Source organism: Haliotis rufescens, unplaced genomic scaffold (genome assembly GCF_023055435.1).
Source record: "Haliotis rufescens isolate VD_foot unplaced genomic scaffold, xgHalRufe1.0.p SCAF_10, whole genome shotgun sequence".
Classification (NCBI taxonomy): Eukaryota; Metazoa; Mollusca; class Gastropoda; order Lepetellida; family Haliotidae; genus Haliotis; species Haliotis rufescens.
This window is the reverse complement of record NW_025963780.1, coordinates 15333410-15355648: the sequence shown is the minus strand read 5'-3', so window position 1 is coordinate 15355648 and position 22239 is coordinate 15333410. Positions and strand designations below refer to the sequence as shown.

At 44.3% G+C, this 22239-nt stretch overlaps 1 protein-coding gene across 1 annotated transcript in view; it reads left to right on the top strand.

The window, feature by feature from the left end:
* LOC124121255 (vacuolar-sorting protein SNF8-like) overlaps nt 1-8792 on the top strand; it is a 31116-nt gene extending 22324 nt beyond the window's left edge. The window contains exons 7-8 of the mRNA XM_046484213.2: nt 6453-6527; nt 7349-8792. Coding sequence (XP_046340169.1) covers nt 6453-6527; nt 7349-7450 — 177 coding nt within the window. The 3' untranslated portion in view covers nt 7451-8792. The remainder of the gene's footprint in view (nt 1-6452; nt 6528-7348) is intronic.
* The last annotated feature ends 13447 nt before the right edge of the window (nt 8793-22239 follow it).

Sequence of the window (22239 nt, the reverse complement as noted above, 5' to 3'; positions counted from 1 at the left end):
TTGGTGGTGGTAGAATGGTGACAAACCAACTATGTCAGCTCCACATATTGAAGACATAGGTCTCCACTGATATCATAACACCCCTGACTTCCTGGTTGGTGGTGGTAGAATGGTGACAAACCGACCTTGTCAGCTTCTCCTATTGAAGACATAGGTCTCCACTGATGTCACAACACCCTTGACTTCTTGGTTGGTTGTGGTAAAAGGGTGACGAACCGACTATGTCAGCTTCTCCTATTGAAGACATAGGTCTCAACTGATGTCACAACACCCCTGACTTCTTGGTTGGTGGTGGTAGAATGGTGACAAACCAACTATGTCAACTTCTCCTATTGAAGACATAGGTCTCCACTGATGTTATAACACCCCTGACTTCTTGGTTGGTGGTGGTAGAATGGTGACAAACCAACTATGTCAGCTTCTCCTATTGAAGACATAGGTCTCCACTGTGTCACAACACCCCTGACTTCCTGGTTGGTGGTTGTAGAATGGTGACAAACCAACTATGTCAACTTCTCCTATTGAAGACATAGGTCTCCCCTGATGTCACAACACCCTTGACTTCTTGGTTGGTGGTGGTAGAATGGTGACAAACCAACTATGTCAGCTCCACATATGGAAGACATAGGTCTCCCCTGATGTCACAACACCCCTGACTTCTTGGTTGGTGGTGGTAGAATGGTGACAAACCGACTATGTCAACTTCTCCTATTGAAGACATAGGTCTCCCCTGATGTCACAACACCCTTGACTTCTTGGTTGGTGGTGGTAGAATGGTGACAAACCAACTATGTCAGCTCCACATATTGAAGACATAGGTCTCCCCTGATGTCACAACACCCCTGACTTCTTGGTTGGTGGTGGTAGAATGGTGACAAACCGACTATGTCAACTTCTCCTATTGAAGACATAGGTCTCCATTGATGTCACAACACCCCTGATTTCTTGGTTGGTGGTGGTAGAATGAGACATACCGACCTTGTCGGCTCCTCCTTTTGAAGACATACGTCTCCACTGATGTTATAACACCCCTGACTTCCTGGTTGGTGGTGGTAGAATGGTGACAAACCAACTATGTCAGCTCCACATATTGAAGACATAGGTCTCCACTGATGTCACAACACCCTTGACTTCTTGGTTGGTTGTGGTAAAAGGGTGACGAACCGACTATGTCAGCTTCTCCTATTGAAGACATAGGTCTCAACTGATGTCACAACACCCCTGACTTCTTGGTTGGTGGTGGTAGAATGGTGACAAACCAACTATGTCAACTTCTCCTATTGAAGACATAGGTCTCCACTGATGTTATAACACCCCTGACTTCTTGGTTGGTGGTGGTAGAATGGTGACAAACCAACTATGTCAGCTTCTCCTATTGAAGACATAGGTCTCAACTGTGTCACAACACCCCTGACTTCTTGGTTGGTGGTGGTAGAATGGTGACAAACCAACTATGTCAACTTCTCCTATTGAAGACATAGGTCTCCACTGATGTTATAACACCCCTGACTTCTTGGTTGGTGGTGGTAGAATGTGACAAACCAACTATGTCAACTTCTCCTATTGAAGACATACGTCTCCACTGATGTCACAACACCCCTGACTTCTTGGTTGGTGGTGGTAGAATGGTGACAAACCGACTATGTCAACTTCTCCTATTGAAGACATAGGTCTCAACTGATGTCACAACACCCCTGACTTCTTGGTTGGTGGTGGTAGAATGGTGACAAACCAACTATGTCAACTTCTCCTATTGAAGACATAGGTCTCCACTGATGTTATAACACCCCTGACTTCTTGGTTGGTGGTGGTAGAATGTGACAAACCAAATATGTCAACTTCTCCTATTGAAGACATAGGTCTCCACTGATGTCACAACACCCCTGACTTCTTGGTTGGTGGTGGTAGAATGGTGACAAACCGACTATGTCAGCTTCTCCTATTGAAGACATAGGTCTCCACTGATGTCACAACACCCTTGACTTCTTGGTTGGTGGTGGTAGAATGGTGACAAACCGACCTTGTCAGCTTCTCCTATTGAAGACATAGGTCTCCACTGATGTCACAACACCCCTGACTTCTTGGTTGGTGGTGGTAGAATGGTGACAAACCGACTATGTCAACTTCTCCTATTGAAGACATAGGTCTCCCCTGATGTCACAACACCCCTGACTTCTTGGTTGGTGGTGGTAGAATGTGACAAACCAACTATGTCAACTTCTCCTATTGAAGACATAGGTCTCCACTGATGTCACAACACCCCTGACTTCTTGGTTGGTGGTGGTAGAATGGTGACAAACCGACTATGTCAGCTTCTCCTATTGAAGACATAGGTCTCCACTGATGTCACAACACCCCTGACTTCTTGGTTGGTGGTGGTAGAATGGTGACAAACCAACTATGTCAGCTCCACATATTGAAGACATAGGTCTCCACTGATGTCACAACACCCCTGACTTCTTGGTTGGTGGTGGTAGAATGGTGACAAACCGACTATGTCAACTTCTCCTATTGAAGACATAGGTCTCCCCTGATGTCACAACACCCTTGACTTCTTGGTTGGTGGTGGTAGAATGGTGACAAACCAACTATGTCAGCTCCACATATTGAAGACATAGGTCTCCCCTGATGTCACAACACCCCTGACTTCTTGGTTGGTGGTGGTAGAATGGTGACAAACCGACTATGTCAACTTCTCCTATTGAAGACATAGGTCTCCACTGATGTCACAACACCCCTGATTTCTTGGTTGGTGGTGGTAGAATGAGACATACCGACCTTGTCGGCTCCTCCTTTTGAAGACATACGTCTCCACTGATGTTATAACACCCCTGACTTCCTGGTTGGTGGTGGTAGAATGGTGACAAACCAACTATGTCAGCTCCACATATTGAAGACATAGGTCTCCACTGATATCATAACACCCCTGACTTCCTGGTTGGTGGTGGTAGAATGGTGACAAACCGACCTTGTCAGCTTCTCCTATTGAAGACATAGGTCTCCACTGATGTCACAACACCCTTGACTTCTTGGTTGGTGGTGGTAGAATGGTGACAAACCAACTATGTCAGCTCCACATATTGAAGACATAGGTCTCCCCTGATGTCACAACACCCCTGACTTCCTGGTTGGTGGTGGTAGAATGGTGACAAACCGACTATGTCAACTTCTCCTATTGAAGACATAGGTCTCCACTGATGTCACAACACCCCTGACTTCTTGGTTGGTGGTGGTAGAATGTGACAAACCAACTATGTCAACTTCTCCTATTGAAGACATAGGTCTCCACTGATGTCACAACACCCCTGACTTCTTGGTTGGTGGTGGTAGAATGGTGACAAACCGACTATGTCAGCTTCTCCTATTGAAGACATAGGTCTCCACTGATGTCACAACACCCTTGACTTCTTGGTTGGTGGTGGTAGAATGGTGACAAACCGACCTTGTCAGCTTCTCCTATTGAAGACATAGGTCTCCACTGATGTCACAACACCCCTGACTTCTTGGTTGGTGGTGGTAGAATGGTGACAAACCAACTATGTCAGCTCCACATATTGAAGACATAGGTCTCCACTGATGTCACAACACCCCTGACTTCTTGGTTGGTGGTGGTAGAATGGTGACAAACCGACTATGTCAACTTCTCCTATTGAAGACATAGGTCTCCCCTGATGTCACAACACCCTTGACTTCTTGGTTGGTGGTGGTAGAATGGTGACAAACCAACTATGTCAGCTCCACATATTGAAGACATAGGTCTCCCCTGATGTCACAACACCCCTGACTTCTTGGTTGGTGGTGATAGAATGGTGACAAACCGACTATGTCAACTTCTCCTATTGAAGACATAGGTCTCCACTGATGTCACAACACCCCTGATTTCTTGGTTGGTGGTGGTAGAATGAGACATACCGACCTTGTCGGCTCCTCCTTTTGAAGACATACGTCTCCACTGATGTTATAACACCCCTGACTTCCTGGTTGGTGGTGGTAGAATGGTGACAAACCAACTATGTCAGCTCCACATATTGAAGACATAGGTCTCCCCTGATGTCACAACACCCCTGACTTCTTGGTTGGTGGTGGTAGAATGGTGACAAACCGACTATGTCAACTTCTCCTATTGAAGACATAGGTCTCCACTGATGTCACAACACCCCTGATTTCTTGGTTGGTGGTGGTAGAATGAGACATACCGACCTTGTCGGCTCCTCCTTTTGAAGACATACGTCTCCACTGATGTTATAACACCCCTGACTTCCTGGTTGGTGGTGGTAGAATGGTGACAAACCAACTATGTCAGCTCCACATATTGAAGACATAGGTCTCAACTGATATCATAACACCCCTGACTTCCTGGTTGGTGGTGGTAGAATGGTGACAAACCGACCTTGTCAGCTTCTCCTATTGAAGACATAGGTCTCCACTGATGTCACAACACCCTTGACTTCTTGGTTGGTGGTGGTAGAATGGTGACAAACCAACTATGTCAGCTCCACATATTGAAGACATAGGTCTCCCCTGATGTCACAACACCCCTGACTTCCTGGTTGGTGGTGGTAGAATGGTGACAAACCGACTATGTCAACTTCTCCTATTGAAGACATAGGTCTCCACTGATGTCACAACACCCCTGATTTCTTGGTTGGTGGTGGTAGAATGAGACATACCGACCTTGTCGGCTCCTCCTTTTGAAGACATACGTCTCCACTGATGTTATAACACCCCTGACTTCCTGGTTGGTGGTGGTAGAATGGTGACAAACCAACTATGTCAGCTCCACATATTGAAGACATAGGTCTCCACTGATATCATAACACCCCTGACTTCCTGGTTGGTGGTGGTAGAATGGTGACAAACCGACCTTGTCAGCTTCTCCTATTGAAGACATAGGTCTCCACTGATGTCACAACACCCTTGACTTCTTGGTTGGTTGTGGTAAAAGGGTGACGAACCGACTATGTCAGCTTCTCCTATTGAAGACATAGGTCTCAACTGATGTCACAACACCCCTGACTTCTTGGTTGGTGGTGGTAGAATGGTGACAAACCAACTATGTCAACTTCTCCTATTGAAGACATAGGTCTCCACTGATGTTATAACACCCCTGACTTCTTGGTTGGTGGTGGTAGAATGGTGACAAACCAACTATGTCAGCTTCTCCTATTGAAGACATAGGTCTCAACTGTGTCACAACACCCCTGACTTCTTGGTTGGTGGTGGTAGAATGGTGACAAACCAACTATGTCAACTTCTCCTATTGAAGACATAGGTCTCCACTGATGTTATAACACCCCTGACTTCTTGGTTGGTGGTGGTAGAATGTGACAAACCGACTATGTCAACTTCTCCTATTGAAGACATAGGTCTCAACTGATGTCACAACACCCCTGACTTCTTGGTTGGTGGTGGTAGAATGGTGACAAACCAACTATGTCAACTTCTCCTATTGAAGACATAGGTCTCCACTGATGTTATAACACCCCTGACTTCTTGGTTGGTGGTGGTAGAATGTGACAAACCAACTATGTTAACTTCTCCTATTGAAGACATAGGTCTCCACTGATGTCACAACACCCCTGACTTCTTGGTTGGTGGTGGTAGAATGGTGACAAACCGACTATGTCAACTTCTCCTATTGAAGACATAGGTCTCCACTGATGTCACAACACCCCTGACTTCTTGGTTGGTGGTGGTAGAATGGTGACAAACCGACTATGTCAGCTCCACATATTGAAGACATAGGTCTCCACTGATGTCACAACACCCCTGACTTCTTGGTTGGTGGTGGTAGAATGGTGACAAACCGACTATGTCAGCTTCTCCTATTGAAGACATAGGTCTCCACTGATGTCATAACACCCCTCACTTCTTGGTTTTGTCATGGTAATGGTGGTAGAATGTGACAAACTGACTATGTCGGTACCCTGTTCGATTTAGAGTACATTTTTCATGTTTGTGTATTTTCTAATTATCTCAGGGCTGGGGGCTGGATAGAAATAACTGTTATTAGACACACTAGTTGTTGTAGCAGCATTAGAAATTGACACTAGATATAGTACTTACCATCTGCGGAATAGTTAAGGTTTCTTAAATTAAGGACAAGTAGAAATTTGCCCTTTTTGAGGGTTTTGTTATGTGTTATCATTATAAGGACTAGTGGACTAAAACTGTTAGTTTTTATCATTGCATGGGAACCATTGAATTGATAAGATTCCTCAATACATGGAAAGTACTGCTTCAGATATTCTAGTTTAGGAATCTACAGCCAGTATGTCATTGGCTTCTCATCTAGGATGTTGACAAGGATCTATGGTGGCAGAGCAAATACTTTATTCATGATATCGAATTATCCGTTTTGTGTATCTCTATTAACCCAGCTATTGAGACTTGTTGTGACCTATGTGAGTGACTGTCACATGACTGTCACCTGTGTCACTGTGATGTTGCAGACAAGAGGTTACGTGACCAAGAGTCAGCTGGAGAAGGAGTTGAAGTGGGAGGAGGAACGAGCTCGGCGGGCGCTGGTATGTATGTGGGTGCAGGGGGTGATTAACGGGAGTGGCCGGAAACCTTTAATTGTGATCCCACAGTCTAACCCACAGAACCCGATTTCTGTGAACCTGTGTGACTGTGGCACCACATAACCCTATTACTGTGAACCTGTGTGACTGTGGCACCACATAACCCTATTACTGTGAACCTGTGTGACTGTGGCACCACATAACCCTATTACTGTGAACCTGTGTGACTGTGGCACCACATAACCCTATTACTGTAAACCAGTGTGACTGTGGCACCACATAACCCTATTACTGTAAACCAGTGTGACTGTGGCCCTACAGACTCCTATAACTGTGAACCTCTGTGACTGTGGCCCTACAGACTCCTATTACTGTGAACCTGTGTGACTGTGGTACCACATAACCCTATTACTGTGAACCAGTACTGTAGGCATGTTCATAAGTGACATTTTGCAAGGCTTTATAATATATTCATCATAATCATTATAATTGTTTAGTTTAATCCTATTTATCAAAGACCCCAATTTTGTTGATGCAAATGTCATGAAACATAAGCAATGCTAATACAGTGATGTCATAGCATTCCAACTGTTTTAGTACATGTAGAAAAAGATTGATATGGAAGGTTGCTGGTACCTTTTTGTATGTACAAGGACAACAAATATTATGGGTTTTCAGATTTGCAAATATCAAATAGTTTTGCATTTGAAACTCTGTCCAGAAGTCCAGGCACTGAGTACTCAATTACATCTGCATTTCTGAAAACTGATAGACTATTAATCTTCTAATTGACTAAACAGTGTTCCTCTTCTTTTCTATGACAGGACTTCATGGTGAAGGAGGGGTTGGCCTGGGTGGATGATTTCCCTGGGGGCGAGCGCCACTTCTGGTTTCCTAGTCTCTTCCCAGCGTGCACTGCCACATGATCACAAATTGAAGATGTGGAGGAAACATGCCATGTTACAAATAGAAAACTGTCACTTAAGTGTATGCAGAATGTTGAGTTTTTGTTGGAAACCATCAGGGTACAGACAGACAGACAGACAGACAGACAGACAGACAGTCAAGAGTGCAACCTGCCCGGCAATTGACTGTAAAAGTCTTGTTTCCACCCTTGCCAAACTAGGCTGGAATTAGGGAGTTATGTTGTGGCTGGTCTTACGAGTCTATGCATAGTCCAGTCAAGTTTGCGTAATCATCATCCAGTTCTCGATGTCAACAGATATTTTTCAATATCCTTGCATGTTTTTAATCAAGATCGTCTTGACGAGGCGCCGCAATTTTGTTTGAAGTAAATGCAAGCGAGGTGGAATCTGATTTGTCAGTAGGAGGGACATAGAAGGGACATAACTCATAACAGCGGATCAAGCCCAGAAATTCCAGCCTAGTTCGACAAGGGTGGAAACTGGACTTTTAAAGTCAGTAAACTCCCTTGCCTGAGGAAGAAGACATCTCAGTTGTGTTTAAATTTCAGTATTTTTTAGATGGATAGTTAATGATTTATTTTATCTCCTGATCAGCTTGATATCAGTCTGTGTTGAGTAGTACGCCTATTCCCCTGCCTATTCCCTTGCAGTGAAGACGGAGATAATTCTCAAACAAACATACTGTCTGGTATTAAGCTGACCACAGTTTCTGTTTGTACTGAAAGCAAAATTGAGTATTTTCGGAATTTCAGTTCTTGCTATATATTATCTGTTCACCGTGTTTCAAAGACCTTATGGTGCAACTTCTAATGCAATGTGACACTTAATACCACGGGAATAACAAAAGCCATGCTTGTGGAGATCGACTTATTAGAACCTGAAGCGCCTGTAAAATATGTCTTGCACGTACTGTGATTCAACTGTACATGGAGACTTGGTAGTTAACGATGTACTTGAGTGAGTATAAATTTGCCGCCTAATCATGAACGTGGAATAGGTGTTGAGGTTTTTGGTGTACTTCTAATAAGATAAATGTTTGTCGCACTGTATTTCCGTGTAGATGTTGTTAGAGTATATTTTGAGTTATTTGAGTCAAGTTTGTTGGTACGTTAAATGTGATATATGCCCTTACGGTACATATTGGTCGAATGTTTTACTTTCATCAGGGTGACCGGCGCCTTAATCTGGGTAAAGAAAATAATTATCGTCTGAATACCAGAAGGGGCAAAGATGTCCCAGTGTAGAATATCTAGTCATTCACTGAAACTTGTTGTGACAGTTACATGACACCCTGTGTTGGTTTCTCCCATGATTAAGTAATAAATTATTAATTACACAGCTATGAAATATATTGTGTTATCTATCCCCTGACGTCTGGTGTACGAAGATGACTCATCCCTGCCCGTGTGATGAGGACAATGTTACATAGTGTGAATGTTGTATGTCGCCTCGGTTTAATGTGCGGGGAAGACAGACCTCAGTCAGGGGAACTCTCTACCCCAAATCCAGCGGATCCGTGCACCGATAAGGAAAGCAACTTCGACAGACCACTGGGTCCAACGAGTTCAGCTCTTGGATATACGATCTGAGGACATAGTAACCCTTATCAGTGTGAAAATGGGTCTATAGCTTGCTGGCTCCATTTCCTACTTATGGTACCTCGTCTGAGGGAGTGGGGTCACGATGCTTGATTTGGCGGACTGCGTTTCACCCCAACCCCCGAATTATTTTGTGAAATTTTAAAAGTTTTAAACAAAACTATATTTAGAACAAGACGTAGAAGTATTATTTGAGAGCTGACCAAACGCCATTATAGTTCATCTTTTATATAACATCCACAACTTAGGATATTTTCAAATGAAAATCATACATATGATAAAATCAACTAATGGTATAGTTTCTTTTGCTTCTCGGTTAAGTTTGGCGTGAGGCCTTAGTTTACGCTTCGTTACAATCTCTAACAAATAAGATTTTAGCAAATATGACTGATAAGCTGGTACCAGTTGACCGTGGTATAGCTGGCTGTGGGGTTAAACGGTCATCAATTGTCATGTCATGTTTCAAAGGATTTAATACACATTTTATTTATGTTTGAATGAAACATTCCTTTCTCGCTTCTTCAAGATTCTTCACGACGCACTTCCTGAGAGCAACATGCGCTCACAACATTGTTCCTGTCTGGGGTTGAACTGCTCATTGCTAGTATCACGGGACACCGGGGCAAGGCTGTTCAGCATTAAAAGAGTGTGTGCTGAGCAGATGAAATCTATCAACATTCTACTGGAACACGCCAAGTGATACCACCTCAGTCGTGGAACCAACATCTTTACCCCCATACAAACACATAGCTGCGTCAGCATCGCCATCAGATATGTTTGAAATCTCCGTCACCATGACGTGTATCTTCGATTTCCATGTGCCTAATACTTGAATACAATTGTGCACGTTGCCCTTATCTTTTTCAAAAATAGAGTCAGCCTGAGATCGCGAAGTACCTGGTTTAACAACTTTGGTCTTATTAGTTTTAGGTCATAGCTTTGATAAGGATTGGCTTATGTCAAAAGAGGAACTTGCAAAAAGACCTCGGTGCACCAGATGTTCAATCGCTCGCTTTGAGAAGGGAATGCTTGATACTGAATGAAACTTCGAACGAAAATTGATTTCTTATATAACATTGTCAATCTAGACCCAAGCACCAGCCAATGAGAACAAAACTGAAGTTAAACCCACGTTGGCTTGGGCCCTGAGGGGATCGATTGTATCACGCTGAAGTGTCTTTTAAGGAGATTATTCAATATTGGAGGAAAGAGTTTTTCGTTTCAGTAAATTTCAAGTTTGTTCTTTTTTTATTTGTCATGAAATACATCTAATGTACATGTATTCTGCGAACCATATCTAGTTTTAGACAATAAATTTATAACGTTTTAGATGTCTCTAACTTGGAGTCAGTGAATGCTGCTTATCACATGTGACACAGCATAGTGGTTTCTCCCTTGAATTCAGCGATGACATCGTCCCGTAAATGACCGAACCTGGGCAAGGACAACCTGTGATTGAAAACATTAGCAACGCTCACTCGGCCAAGTTCACAGCGACTAACGGGATTTTCACCAAATTACGAAAAAGCTGCAGTCGAACTTCGTGGTGTCAAACTTGAATGTGTCGAATTCCCGGTTGTCTTGAACTCATTTGGGAGTCCTAAATATCTACATTAAGCATACAATTCCCTTGATGTCTCGAACCCCGAGTAACTCGAACTTTTTTCCAGGAAAAAATCCAATGCAGTTTGCAGTATGTCTCTGTAAGACGCGTCCTAGAGAGTCCTGGTGTCACTCATGGTGTTATGTTGAAGTGATGTGTGGGTCCTAGACGGCATGGGAGGAGGGAAGGGGGGTTGTTAAGGTGAGCAGTACCACAATCAGGGTTCACGATATCTCCTATTCTATCTTAATCGAGTTCGGCAGTAGGTCTTGGGTATCAGCCCTCAATACCTCCTTCTACACTGCAGTTGTAACAGAGTCGGAGTCAGAGAATGTACTGGCGACACGCAACTCCTCTATCACATTCCATCATATAGGTACGTCTATAGTCAAGACATCATAGACCTCAGACTTCAACACACCCTGTCTGCAAGCGCCTTTCAGAAAGAAAATTATTCTGAACGCTGCGAAGGTGACCTACGTAAATAATGCTAGATACATTGTAGAATATTCAGATGAAAAAATACAATGGTTTACAGGATTTGAAGGAACATAAGTTCTTCAGCGCCTCACGACTTCAATATTGCGTTAAACTGTGTAACATTGACATAAGGAGGGAAATTGTCGACGACACACAAGCGGTATTTATGAGGTAAACCGCTTCCAGTACATCCAGTTACCTCGCTGGATATTTTTAAGCTGGACCTTCACCCAACCAGTGGCCGTACCTTGTCACCATTGTGACCATCGAATCCACATTTTATTGGAATGAGTGAATAACATTCAGTCAGGTTGTACCACCTGATCCTCACTAGTCGACTCATGAGCAAGGGAAACCTTGAGGGGGGTTACCGAAGAGGGCTATGCAGCTATGGCAGCGAATGGGTCCAGGTATTTATCCTAAGACGGAATGAAGATATAATGCATCTGGCAGGAAGCGCTGTGTCAGCACCCCCATCTAAAGTTGATGGATGCTTTCCTTCCACGCCGTCGTCATTTCCAGATCTGAGACAACTCGCGCCTCCGTTTTGTTACAACGAGGCGAAGTGAGAGAAAGTGTTCTTGTTTTAAACCCGTGGTGTTTGTAGTCAGGGCATAGGATGAGGCGGTCACAGAATGAGGTCCATCTACAAAGGACTCGCTGAGAAAGCAATATGGAGACACCCAGTTGTGTACCTAGGTTTATCGGTGACAGTCATTGCGAGATGCAATCAAGGTAGTTTCATCCCTGGCTATTGTCAACTGTTAGTACACGGGTGATGACATTCACGTCCCAATGTGCTCATCAAAACACTGATTGTTCTCATAGAAAAGTCTGACTTGCGTTGCAGACCAGTAATGGTCCTTGAGGGCGATGCACTAAGGAAAGACTGGGATCACATCTTTACACTGTATCCCTTACAAACTGTGTGTTTTACCTGTAGGGATGAGGTGGTCACATCTATACACTGTATCCCTCACAAACTGTGTGTTTCACCTCTAGGGATGAGTTGGTCACATCTATACACTGTATCCCTTACAAACTGTGTGTTTCACCTCTAGGGATGAGGTGGTCACATCTATACACTGTATCCCTTACAAACTGTGTGTTTCACCTCTAGGGATGAGGTGGTCACATCTATACACTGTATCCCTTACAAACTGTGTGTTTCACCTCTAGGGATGAGGTGGTCAAATCTATACACTGTATCCCTCACAAACTGTGTGTTTCACCGCTAGGGATGAGGTGGTCACATCTATACACTGTATCCCTCACAAACTGTGTGTTTCACCTCTAGGGATGAGTTGGTCACATCTATACACTGTATCCCTTACAAACTGTGTGTTTCACCTCTAGGGATGAGGTGGTCACATCTATACACTGTATCCCTTACAAACTGTGTGTTTCACCTCTAGGGATGAGTTGGTCACATCTATACACTGTATCCCTTACAAACTGTGTGTTTCACCTCTAGGGATGAGGTGGTCACATCTATACACTGTATCCCTCACAAACTGTGTGTTTCACCTCCAGGGATGAGGTGGTCACATCTATACACTGTATCCCTTACAAACTGTGTGTTTCACCTCTAGGGATGAGGTGGTCACATCTATACACTGTATCCCTTACAAACTGTGTGTTTCACCTCTAGGGATGAGTTGGTCACATCTATACACTGTATCCCTTACAAACTGTGTGTTTCACCTCCAGGGATGAGGTGGTCACATCTATACACTGTATCCCTTACAAACTGTGTGTTTCACCTCTAGGGATGAGGTGGTCACATCTTTACACTGTATCCCTTATTATCCGTTACAAACTGTGTGTTTCGTCTCTTGTGGTGAGGTGGCCACATCTATACACTGTATCCCTTACAAACTGTGTGTTTCACCTCCAGGGATGAGGTGGTCACATCTATACACTGTATCCCTTACAAACTGTGTGTTTCACCTCTAGGGATGAGGTGGTCTCATCTTTACACTGTATCCCTTACAACTGTGTGTTTCACCTCTAGGGATGAGGTGGTCACATCTATACACTGTATCCCTTACAAACTGTGTGTTTCACCTCTAGGGATGAGGTGGTCACATCTATACACTGTATCCCTTACAAACTGTGTGTTTCACCTCTAGGGATGAGGTGGGTCACATCTTTACACTGTGTCCCTGACAAAATGCGTGTTTCACCTCTAGGGATGAGGTGGCCACATCTTTACACTGTATCCCTTACAAACTGTGTGTTTCACCTCTAGGGATGAGGTGGTCACATCTTTACACTGTATCCCTTATTATCCCTTACAAACTGTGTTTCACCTCTAGGGATGAGGTGGGTCACATCTTTACACTGTGTCCCTGACAAAATGCGTGTTTCACCTCTAGGGATGAGGTGGCCACATCTTTACACTGTATCCCTCACAAACTGTGTGTTTCACCTCTAGGGATGAGGTGGTCACATCTTTACACTGTATCCCTCACAAACTGTGTGTTTCACCTCTAGGGATGAGGTGGCCACATCTTTACACTGTATCCCTCACAAACTGTGTGTTTCACCTCTAGGGATGAGTTGGTCACATCTATACACTGTATCCCTTACAAACTGTGTGTTTCACCTCTAGGGATGAGTTGGTCACATCTATACAGTGTATCCCTCACAAATGTGTGTTTCACCTCTAGGGATGAGGTGGTCACATCTTTACACTGTATCCCTGACAAACTGTTAGTTTCACCTCTAGGGATGAGGTGGTCACATCTTTACACTGTATCCCTAACAAAATGTGTTTCACCTCTAGGGATGAGGTGGTCACATCTTTACACTGTATCCCTTACAAACTGTGTGTTTCACTTCTAGGGAAGAGGCGGGTGGGCCAAACCAGGACAGGAATGATATCACATACAGTGGCCATACCAGGAGAGGAATGATATCACATACCCTGGCCATACCAGGACAGGAATGATATCACATGCACTGGCCATACCAGGACAGGAATGATATCACATACACGGGCCATACCAGGACAGGAATGATATCACATACACGGGCTATACATGGACGGGAATGATATCACATACCCTGGCCATACCAGGACAGGAATGATATCACATACACGGGCCATACCAGGACAGGAATGATATCACATACACGGGCTATACACGGACGGGAATGATATCACATACAGTGGCCATACCAGGAGAGGAATGATATCACATACACGGGCCATACCAGGACAGGAATGATATCACATGCACTGGCCATACCAGGACAGGAATGATATCACATACACTGGCCATACCAGGACAGGAATGATATCACATACACGGGCCATACCAGGACAGGAATGATATCACATACCCTGGCCATACCAGGACAGGAATGATATCACATGCACTGGCCATACCAGGACAGGAATGATATCACATGCACTGGCCATACCAGGACAGGGATGATATCACATACACCGACCATACCTGGACAGGAATGATATCACATGCACTGTCAATACCAGGACAGGAATGATATCACAAACGCTGGCCATACCAGGACAGGAATGATATCACATGCACTGGCCATACCAGGACAGGTATGATATCACATGCACTGGCCATACCAGGACTGGAATGATATCACATGCACTGGCCATACCAGGACAGGAATGATATCACATGCACTGGCCAAACCAGGACAGGAATGATATCACATGCACTGGCCATACCAGGCATAGGGGACGTTGGACAAGTAGATGACCCGCACACACCAATATTCTTACCCGAAACCCCACTTGTGTTTTTAGCATTAAAGCTGGGGAGGTAATGAGGGTTCTGTCCATCTTATCTTGTACTCGGCCATTTAATGAGGAGTTACCGATGTGAACTTGTTCAGGGTTCAGGGTTATGTCTCCTTAAGGTTTGGATTTAACGACATCGAACACGTCTCTCAAAGCTGTCGTTAAATGCCTGGTAAGTCAACCATGAGTATCTGTCACACAGGTATTGTCAAGGTCACTGAATGTAATCGTCTTTATGTTGTTTCGTTACTCCTAGGGAGTACGCGATAACCTCTCGCCACAAAGCGACGTTCGTGTGAGTGAGTGAGTGAGTGAATGTTGTTTGGTTACCTCTAGGGAGTACGCGATAACCTCTCGCCACAAAGCGACGTTCGTGTGAGTGAGTGAGTGAGTGAATGTTGTTTGGTTACCTCTAGGGAGTACGTGATAACCTCTCTCCACACAGCGACGTTCGTGCGAGTGAGTGAGTGAGTGAATGTTGTTTGGTTACCTCTAGGGAGTACGTGATAACCTCTCTCCACACAGCGACGTTCGAATGCTGTTTTGTTACCCCAAGGGAACATCTTCGTGCGAGTGAGTGAGTGAGTGAATGTTGTTTGGTTACCTCTAGGGAGTACCTGATAACCTCTCGCCACACAGCGACGTTCGTGTGAGTGAGTGAGTGAGTGAATGTTGTTTGGTTACCTCTAGGGAGTACGTGATAACCTCTCGCCACACAGCGACGTTCGTGCGAGTGAGTGAGTGAGTGAATGTTGTTTGGTTACCTCTAGGGAGTACGTGATAACCTCTCGCCACACAGCGACGTTCGAATGCTGTTTTGTTACCCCAAGGGAACATCTTCGTGCGAGTGAGTGAGTGAGTGAATGTTGTTTGGTTACCTCTAGGGAGTACGTGATAACCTCTCGCCACAAAGCGACGTTCGTGCGAGTGAGTGAATGTTGTTTGGTTACCTCTAGGGAGTACGTGATAACCTCTCGCCACACAGCGACGTTCGTGCGAGTGAGTGAGTGAGTGAATGTTGTTTGGTTACCTCTAGGGAGTACGTTATAACCTCTTGCCACACAGCGACGTTCGTGCGAGTGAGTGAATGTTGTTTGGTTACCTCTAGGGAGTACGTGATAACCTCTCGCCACAAAGCGACGTTCGTGCGCATGAGTGAGTGAGTGAATGTTGTTTGGTTACCTCTAGGGAGTACGTGATAACCTCTCGCCACACAGCGACGTTCGAATGCTGTTTTGTTACCCCAAGGGAACATCTTCGTGCGAGTGAGTGAGTGAGTGAATGTTGTTTGGTCACCTCTAGGGAGTACGTGATAACCTCTCGCCACACAGCGACGTTCGTGCGAGTGAGTGAATGTTGTTTGGTTACCTCTAGGGAGTACGTGATAACCTCTCGCCACACAGCGACGTTCGTGCGAGTGAGTGAGTGAGTGAATGTTGTTTGGTTACCTCTAGGGAGTACGTTATAACCTCTTGCCACACAGCGACGTTCGTGCGAGTGAGTGAATGTTGTTTGGTTACCTCTAGGGAGTACGTGATAACCTCTCGCCACAAAGCGACGTTCGTGCGCATGAGTGAGTGAGTGAATGTTGTTTGGTTACCTCTAGGGAGTACGTGATAACCTCTCGCCACACAGCGACGTTCGAATGCTGTTTTGTTACCCCAAGGGAACATCTTCGTGCGAGTGAGTGAGTGAGTGAATGTTGTTTGGTCACCTCTAGGGAGTACGTGATAACCTCTCGCCACACAGCGACGTTCGTGCGAGTGAGTGAATGTTGTTTGGTTACCTCTAGGGAGTACGTGATAACCTCTCGCCACACAGCGACGTTCGTGCGAGTGAGTGAGTGAGTGAATGTTGTTTGGTTACCTCTAGGGAGTACCTGATAACCTCTCGCCACACAGCGACGTTCGAATGCTGTTTTGTTACCCCAAGGGAACATCTTCGTGCGAGTGAGTGAGTGAGTGAATGTTGTTTGGTTACCTCTAGGGAGTACGTGATAACCTCTCGCCACACAGCGACGTTCGTGTGAGTGAGTGAGTGAGTGAATGTTGTTTGGTTACCTCTAGGGAGTACGTGATAACCTCTCGCCACACAGCGACGTTCGTGCGAGTGAGTGAATGTTGTTTGGTTACCTCTAGGGAGTACGTGATAACCTCTCGCCACACAGCGACGTTCGTGTGAGTGAGTGAGTAAATGTTGTTTGGTTACCACTAGGGAGTACGCGACAACCTCTCGCCACACAGCGACGTTCGTGTGAGTGAGTGAGTGAGTGAATGTTGTTTGGTTACCTCTAGGGAGTACGTGATAACCTCTCGCCACACAGCGACGTTAGAATGTTGTTTGGTTACCCCAAGTGAGCATCTTTGTGTGAGTTAAGTTGCTTTACGCCGCTGTCGCCATGTGAATGTGATAATACAACCCTGCTTCTAGTTGTCACGTGCCAAATACTTTCACGGGAATCGAATTGACACCAACCCGCTTGAGGTGATGTTTTATCTTATTCACACCTGGAAGGTTGGCTTTTATCGTATTCACCATCGCTTGGGGTGTTTTATCCTACTCACCAAGTTTTTGAAGGTGTGTTTTATCCCACTCACTCTCTGGAACTGGGGTTTGTCCCACTCACTCACCCTCTGGACGTGATTTTATCCTATTCGCTCACTCTCGTGAAGTATGTTTTATCCCACTCACACACTCACCCTCTGGAGGTTTCATTATTCTACTCACTCACCCTCTGGAGGTGGTTTTATCCCATTCCCCCACTCTCTGGGGGTGGGTTTTATTCCACTCATTCACTCACTGGAAGTGGATTTTATCCCATTAACTCACTCACTAGATGTGATTTTATCCTATCCACTCACCCTCTGGAAGTGGGTTTTATACCATTCACTCACTCTCTGAAAGTTGGTTTTATCCTATTCGCTCACTCTCTGGAGATCTGTTTAATCTTATTCACTCAGTCTCTGGAGGTAAATTTTGTCCTATTCTCCCACTTTCTGAAGGTGGGTTTTATCCTACTCACTCACTCTCTGACGTTGTGGTTTTATTCTGTCCACAGTGTGTCTTTCTACTCACTCACTCTGTGTAGTATAAAACACTATAAACTATAAAACACTGTATCCCTTGTCCATAACGTCATAACAGTGATGCTCTACATTATCATGAAGGATACTAGAAGTGTTTTAATGATTAAACACACAAATACTATTAATGATGCTGTTTACAGGAAGCCATGATCATTTTCTCAATGAAAAAACATTAATGAAAGGGTAGTGGAGAATACAATGAAATTGAATGGGAAATTGCTAATATAAGAAGCACAACTAATCCTATTATCCCCACAACTGATATTAGCCAGAGCGGTTTTACAGTCGTGAGGTGGCCAACTGACAGTATAATTTTTCACTGGTGTTATCACATCAAGCAGAAGCTGTTGACAGGTGAAATAAACCAGTGATGACCCATCAAACTCCAAAGACAGGGTCTTGACATTTTTGTTTGATAATTGAGATTTTTAATTAAAGTGTAGGGAAGCGTTTCAAGGCGGCCTGTGTGATGCAAGAGAGTTGATATAATTGAATCATCTGTAAGTTCGATCACGGCATCTTCAAATCAGTATGATTTTGATTTTGAGGAAATTGGGTTGAAACGCAAGGGGAATATGGAATTGTGCTTTAGCCGAGTGTGAACTGTTTCTATATGGACAGCGTTAGAATCTCTTTATACGAATTGTCAGGTTGAATGATGGTGAACGTGGTGGCTGAGCCTTGGGCTAATCAATGGCACGTATGAACAGAGCAGTCAACGCTGAACTGATCCCCCCCCCCCCCCCCCCACCCCCACCCCCACCCCCCCCTGCGGTTTGCTCGTATCCATGTCATTACTTAAACAAACCACCTTCTCCCCATTGATTTTTCCACTTAATATCTATTTAGTTTACATATTAGTCCTGATGTTCCACTTACGATTTTAAATTCATGATATATTTTCGGAGATGATGTATGATTTGCAAAGATGGTGTATTTCATCCACGATGTGTGAATACGAAATAAGGGTTTAGGTCTCATGGGTCAAATTCCCACATGGCCGCATCGCAAGGTTATTCCAGGCATGGCCAAATGGGTGGAGATCATATTAGTCTGCTGTACCATAATTAGGATTGATATTACTTGCATAGGCTATACCATGAAAAGGATTGAAACATAATGTTTAGACTATACCAGGAATAGGATTGATATCAGATACTTAGGCTATACCAAGAATGAATGGGATTGATATCACACGATGAGGCTTTACAATAAATATTATTGATATCACACGCGTAGCTTATACAAGGAATACGCTTGATACGACAATATGGCACAAAGTTACATCCCATGCATGGCTTATACGGGGTTTGCTACTCACAAGGGTGTAGCCCATTTCTGGTGTCCCCCGTTGTGATATTTCAGCATAAGAACCATACACACTGTAGCCATTTTCACATCAGTACAGGAGCTTACACTTACTAACAAGCAGTCTGCAACATTAGCATGATCAGTTTAGGATAAATTTCAAATCTAAGGATATACAGTCTTTTCATCGCATGTTTGTTTCCTTACTACATGCGTGTGTCCTCATTTACCACACGGTAGTGCTGAAACCAAGGTAAGCGGACATGAGCGAGCAAGAGCAAGCAAGTAGCAAACACGAGGTTTAAGTTTTATAGTTCTAATCGTGACGTGACCTCGGGAAGAAAACATTATTGCCTCCCTGAACATGTCATCATATTCTTCTCGTAAATGTTGATTCGTGCCACAAATCGTCTTTCAACGTTGAACGCCACGCTAAACAAGTACAACTTCAGTGTTAGTGCTCGGGAATGATAACATTCAGCCAAGCTACTAGACGCACTGTCTCACCCTGCTGATCACATCATCTAGGGTGGACACGATTCTTCACGACCATGTGAGAATACACCTTGTTTAGATTCAGATGGGACCAGCCGTAATCTAATCAGCTGGGTATCAAAATACCATTATAGACAATGGCTGTCACAGAACCCATTTTACCGTTGACCGTGTCCCATGGGTCTAACTGCTAGTTTCACTGCTACCATGGCGGGTGGTCGTTGAAGATGGTTGATATCTGTTGATTCGAGCCAGCAAATCTCTACTCAAGGTCTCGGTACTTCAGCCGAGGTGCGAGGAGGTGGTTTGTGACGCTAATGTCGGGGATCAAAGCTAACTGCCAACTTGAGTTTATTAATGTGAACATGGTCTTCTTTATTGTGAATTGTTTCGTCCTAATATGTGTCTGTGAAGGATCCGCGCTGCGACCTTGTTGGCAATTAGGTGCCATGCAAGACACCCACAGTCATATTATTGCCATTACTTTCAAAGGAAATTTTGATACTGATAGGTCAGGCGAGCGTGGCATTTAATTCTTTTGAATTCAATTTATTTTGTCAAAACACGTAGATCATTGCGTGCAAAGTTGTGAAGAAAATCGTTTGGGTCTGTTTTCAGCAGATGATAGAAAGCCAATGAAGCTTGGGTGAATGTCTCAGCACGTGGGAAACGAGGCCCGCTCCCAACTTGTGGGTTATTCACGAGTGAAATGGTCCACGTTTTTTATAATTGTGATTGGTTTATTTTACCGAGAACTTGAAAATGACAGATTTTAGGTGCACTTTCATCCGTTCAAGGTTCAATGAAGTTGGCGAGTTATTTCTGCTTTGTGACTGTTGTAAAAGTGACCGTAAACCCGAGGGGGAGGGGGTCGATTATACCAGGGGTATATTATCACGTGCTTGGGGTGTTGTCCAAAGAAGTAAATTATCTCAGAAAATGCTTAAAATATCTATGCTTCAGACTGTTTAAAAACACCCAAATTACAATGTTGTAAGCAGGGTATTAAAAAATTAAAAAAAGGCTCAAAGTTTTAATTTTAAAAAATATCAGGTTTTGCAGTCGTAGCTGAAGAAATACTAGTTTGTAGTCTCTGTACAAAATTCCAGCCTCACTTCGGACACATTTTGCGTAATTTCTTAAATCCGAGGCAATAAATTTACACTACAATCCTTCTGGGTACAGCGATCTGATGCTCTCAGTTCGTGCCAGGATCCGTTGGTCGTGGGTTCGAATCCCAGATTCGGCCTGAAAAGGATCAATGTGTTCTCAGGACCATGCTAATACTCGTGATGAGGTGAAAGTGAGGTGAAATGGGGTTTAGCTTCGCGTTCAAGATTATTGCACTGATATAGCGACGTGCATACGTTCGCGTGTGTGTGCGACTGCTTGTACTCGTCCGGACTAATGCCGATTTTCTAGTGCTAGCTCACTGAGATACCATGCCACAGTTTAACATGAATACCCCACTCAGACACAGTATACTGGCCTCGAACCGACCAGTCTTTTTTTTACCCCCTTAATACCGCGCGCCCGCCATGGTTACATTAATTACCATTTTAAAACGTCTTTTGGTATGACGCGGCCGGGATCGAACCCCGACCTTCCGCTCTCCGGGCAGACGCTCTACAAAAAGATCATGAAGGCGGTTTAAAACTCGTGGATTTCACGATAGTAATAAATATCTTTGACTTGAGGCTCTTTGGGCTTTCCTCCCACATTAAGCTGACACGCCATTCTGTATCTAAAGTACGGTTCAAAGCGGCTCAACCATCAATCTGTCCTTGTTTTACCTAAAATGGACTTTCACTAATGAAAAATTTGATTACTTAGTTTGATAATTATAACTCGACCACGTAGCCTTTGACATCCATTCAATTAATACCCACTGGGATCAGCTCCTCGCTCTATATTGTGATACTATTAAGGCATGAAGAAGGTGAGTCACTTCAATTCTGACATCTCAGCAAATATTGTAATGAAATACTGAGATAACATCTTTCCCCCGGGACGCGCCCCAGGTACATAGAACAGTTACATCATCACTGCCTCCAGCTTCTGCAGCAGCCCGCAACGCAGCCCCATCACAAGACGTGACTGGGCAATATTAGTTAATAAACACGATTGATGGCTGGCGGCAGCTGATGTCACGCAACGGTTTCTGTAATACATGGATCCCGTGACGGTCCCGTGACATCTCTCCTCACCTCCATGTCTCCATTAATGACTGCCTCACTTCATAGAAGTGGAGTGGATCATCAGGGAGACCGTCCTTGCGTTTTTAGCCGTGGGGTCACCTAAGGCTGTCCGTGTACATACAGCACGTTGTACATTTTACACGCGACTAATGTGACAGATCTGGAATAGAACGGGGTAATTTGTAAATACACCCCTGACGTACAGTCGAATTACCAGCTGTATATCGGGGGTTCTAGCAG